This window comes from Zingiber officinale, chromosome 9A, assembly GCF_018446385.1.
Source record: "Zingiber officinale cultivar Zhangliang chromosome 9A, Zo_v1.1, whole genome shotgun sequence".
Lineage (NCBI taxonomy): Eukaryota > Viridiplantae > Streptophyta > Magnoliopsida > Zingiberales > Zingiberaceae > Zingiber > Zingiber officinale.
In genome coordinates this window covers 107,549,668-107,553,036 of record NC_056002.1, presented here as the reverse complement: position 1 = coordinate 107,553,036, position 3,369 = coordinate 107,549,668, and the positions used below count along the sequence as shown (strand labels likewise).

General features: G+C 40.8%; 1 protein-coding gene across 1 annotated transcript; it reads right to left on the bottom strand.

The window, feature by feature from the left end:
• Window positions 1-2,135: 2,135 nt before the first annotated feature.
• Window positions 2,136-2,957, bottom strand: LOC122019444 (mannose-specific lectin-like). Its single transcript, XM_042576907.1, has one exon. It carries the CDS (start codon window positions 2,955-2,957, stop codon window positions 2,136-2,138), a length of 822 nt encoding a protein of 273 aa, XP_042432841.1.
• Window positions 2,958-3,369: the final 412 nt, after the last annotated feature.

Genomic DNA, 3,369 nt, shown 5'->3' with positions numbered 1-3,369 from the left:
AGTATTCACTAGGGATAACTTCCCTAGATACCTTCCTAGTGACCTTGTTAGGCTTCTTAGAAGCCTTTGTCACTTTTTCTAAGTCAACCCTAGGGATTTCTTCCCTTGCGACCTTCTTTGTGGCTTTCTTGGACTTCTTAGAAGTTTTAATCACTTTTGTTGCAAAAATACTCTTAGGGATGACCTCCCTAGTATTTTTGACTTGACCCTTTGACCTAGGGTGGGTTCCATAATTATATGGAACCATATGATACGAAGGTACATCCTTCTTAGACTTAAGTTTGTATCCCAAACCTCTATGACCATTGGATGACTCTTGTTGTTCTAGACCTAGGTTTTGACTCTTGAATCTTTGTGTATTATTTGTGATTTTTCTAAGAGTCCTCTCCAATTTATCAAGTCTTGACCTTAAGACTTGATTTTCTCTCCATAATCCCTCAACCTTGGATTTTTCACTAAAACTTTGATTTTTCTTTTTCTTAGGTAAATACCTAAAATCCTTAGGATTACTTCCTAGTTGGTTATCTACCTTCTTAGCCCTAGATTGAGTGGTTTTAGCATGAAGAGCCATATGTTTTTCTTTAATGCTATCATGCTCCCTATTTTTATGGTAAATAGTATTAAAATGATAAAAATTAGAATTATCATGCTTTTTACCAATATTAAAGGGGATAGGCTCAATAAATGATACATTTCGTTTTACCTTGAAGGCTCCCCCTTGAGTTATGCTTCCTCCCTTAGGCTTGACCGTCTTCTTCCCCTTAGGACATTGGCTCCGGTAATGTCCTTTTTGATTGCAAGAGAAGCACACAATGTGCTCCTTGCTCTTCTTTGTTGTGGGGATGGTCTCCTTGGGATTCACCTTGCCCTTTAGTGCCACTTGGCCCTTTTTCTTGGACATTGGCACTTGCTCTTGTAATGTCCATGTTCCCTACACTCAAAACATATAATGTGATCTTTATTTTTAATTAAACAATTTATACCTTCACATGTAGGGATGACACTTGATCCTCTATTTACTTGGTTACAACCGGGATGGTTGTTAATCTAAGGCAGATGAAAGCTCACTAAGAATCTCTTTTGGTGAAGGCGGAAAAGCCTCTTACACACACTAACATCGCAAACTATTGTTAGCAAATAAATACACAAGTTGTAGCTACATTCCTAGGTCCAGGAGTCCTTTATAACCCCTGAAAAAACTTATCCGCAGCTTGAGGGTACCTCAAAAGGGTTTGGAGAGCGCCTCCAGCGAGGCGTAGTGGATAAAATTTTATCCACTGTGAACGACTACTTTGATTGGCCGAGGACGCCTTCCATACTCATGGAGGGCGTCCTCTATGCTTATGGAGGGCGCCTTCCGTCCAAAGGTGGAGGAGGTGTGAGTGCGCCTCGGAGGAACATTCAATCTTTTTTGTGGGTGCCTCCATAAGTCTTCATCACCTTCTCTCACTCCTCTGTTGCTCCGATTGTCTGGGTGATTGCAGCCAATCGAAATAGGGCTCACCTGAATCTAATTTTCGGCCTTCCTCATATTTTATATCACTATTGTTCTCGCAAGAGTTAGATATATATAAAACAATTTACAATCACATTGGAAAATGTATTTGCTAAATTAAATTAGACCTTCTAATTTAATCATGATCTCTCATGTTAGAGTTAAATTAAACTTGATTTATATAAAATAATTTATAATATAGACAAAATATATATTTATATTAAAACTATGTGAGAGACCATAAATATTTATATTCTAGATGATCTCTAAAATTTAAAATAAAAAAAATCTTCTCCAAAATTTCAAACATTAGCCAATAGTATTGTTTCATATTATAAAGCTGGATTTGGTTAATTAGATTCTACCTTTTAATTTTATTTTTTCAATTTATATATGTGTGCTATTAGATTTCTTTAATTAATTATCTTTTTCTTTTTTCAATGCAATTCAACTAAAAAAGGCAGAGCAGATGGATAATTTAGGTGATCGACTCACACCAACTTAACAGTAGGTACGTACACCAGAACAACGAGGCTACGTGCTATGCCACCATGTAGCTAGCTAATTATTATTTATGCCTCGCTTCAATTTATTCGCTTTTATTTAATAGCTACCCATGCATCATTCGTGGTGAAGGCAACTATTTTTTAGTCACCATGGCGATCTTCCTGTTCGTGGGTTCATCGTTGGGGATCGTCAATATAGGGCTGCCGTAGATGACGACGTGGCCGTCGCGCTGCAGGACGAGGATGTACTTGCCCTCCGGGCCGCGGGTGTTGCTATCCCAAATTTTGTTGAAGTTAATACCGTCGAAGATGACTAAGTTGCCGTCGGTCTGCATGCGGGCGAAGCACCTGCTGCCTAGGTCGTTGGTTTGGGAGGACCACATGACCTGGTTGTTGTTGTTGGCGTACAGCACCAGGTTGCAGTCGGACTGCATGACGAAGGTATAGTCCCCTTCTTTGAGGGATTCGTCGGTGCGCAGCTTGTGACCTCCATAGAGAATGTTCGTGGATTCATCGCTGCGGCCCCTTTTGACGATCACGGCGCCTTTGGAAGTGGCGGTGTTGGAACCGGGGGGGATGGACCATATAGAGCGGCCGAAGATGACGACGCTGCCGTCGTTCTGCAGGACGAGGATGTAGTTGCCCTCCTCGCCGGCGGTGTTGCTCGACCAAACAACCTGGTCCTTGTCGTTGCGGATGACGAGGTTGCCGTTGGTCTGCAAGTGGGCGAAGCAGTTGTTGCCTAGGCCGTTGGTGGGGGAGGACCACACGGTCTGGTCGTTGTCGTTCAGCACCAGGGTGCAGTCGTCGGACATCATGGTGAATTTAAAGTTCCCTTCTCTGAGGGATTCGCCGGTGTTCAGCCTGTCACCACCAAAGAGAACGTTGTTGGCCATGGAGGAAGGCAGGAAGAGGCCGAGGAGGAGAGCAGCAGAGAGCATGCCAAGGGAAGCCATGGTTAAGCTACGGATGCCACTCACTTCAGTCAAAGTGATCGCTTGTTTAGAGTATCATGCAATTCCCATCTATTTATAGATGAGAATTGAGAAGGTGGTAAATTTATTTATTAAAATTAAAACATTCGAAATTATTCCAAGTGGTTGTGCGGTCGATAATCCAGGTAAATAATTTATCATTGATTTGTAGAGTAGGACAAAACTACCCAATAAATATATGCCACTTCACTTTAAGTTCTCTACCATTAATCGGCAAATATTAAAAAAAATATATAATATTGAACTAATTTTTACGGAACGTTATTCTGCCAACTCATCCACATTATTTGGTTGACAGTAAGTCATAATCATGGTGAATTTATAGTCCCTTCTCTAAATATTTTATCCAATATTTTTACGACAAAAGTTGTGT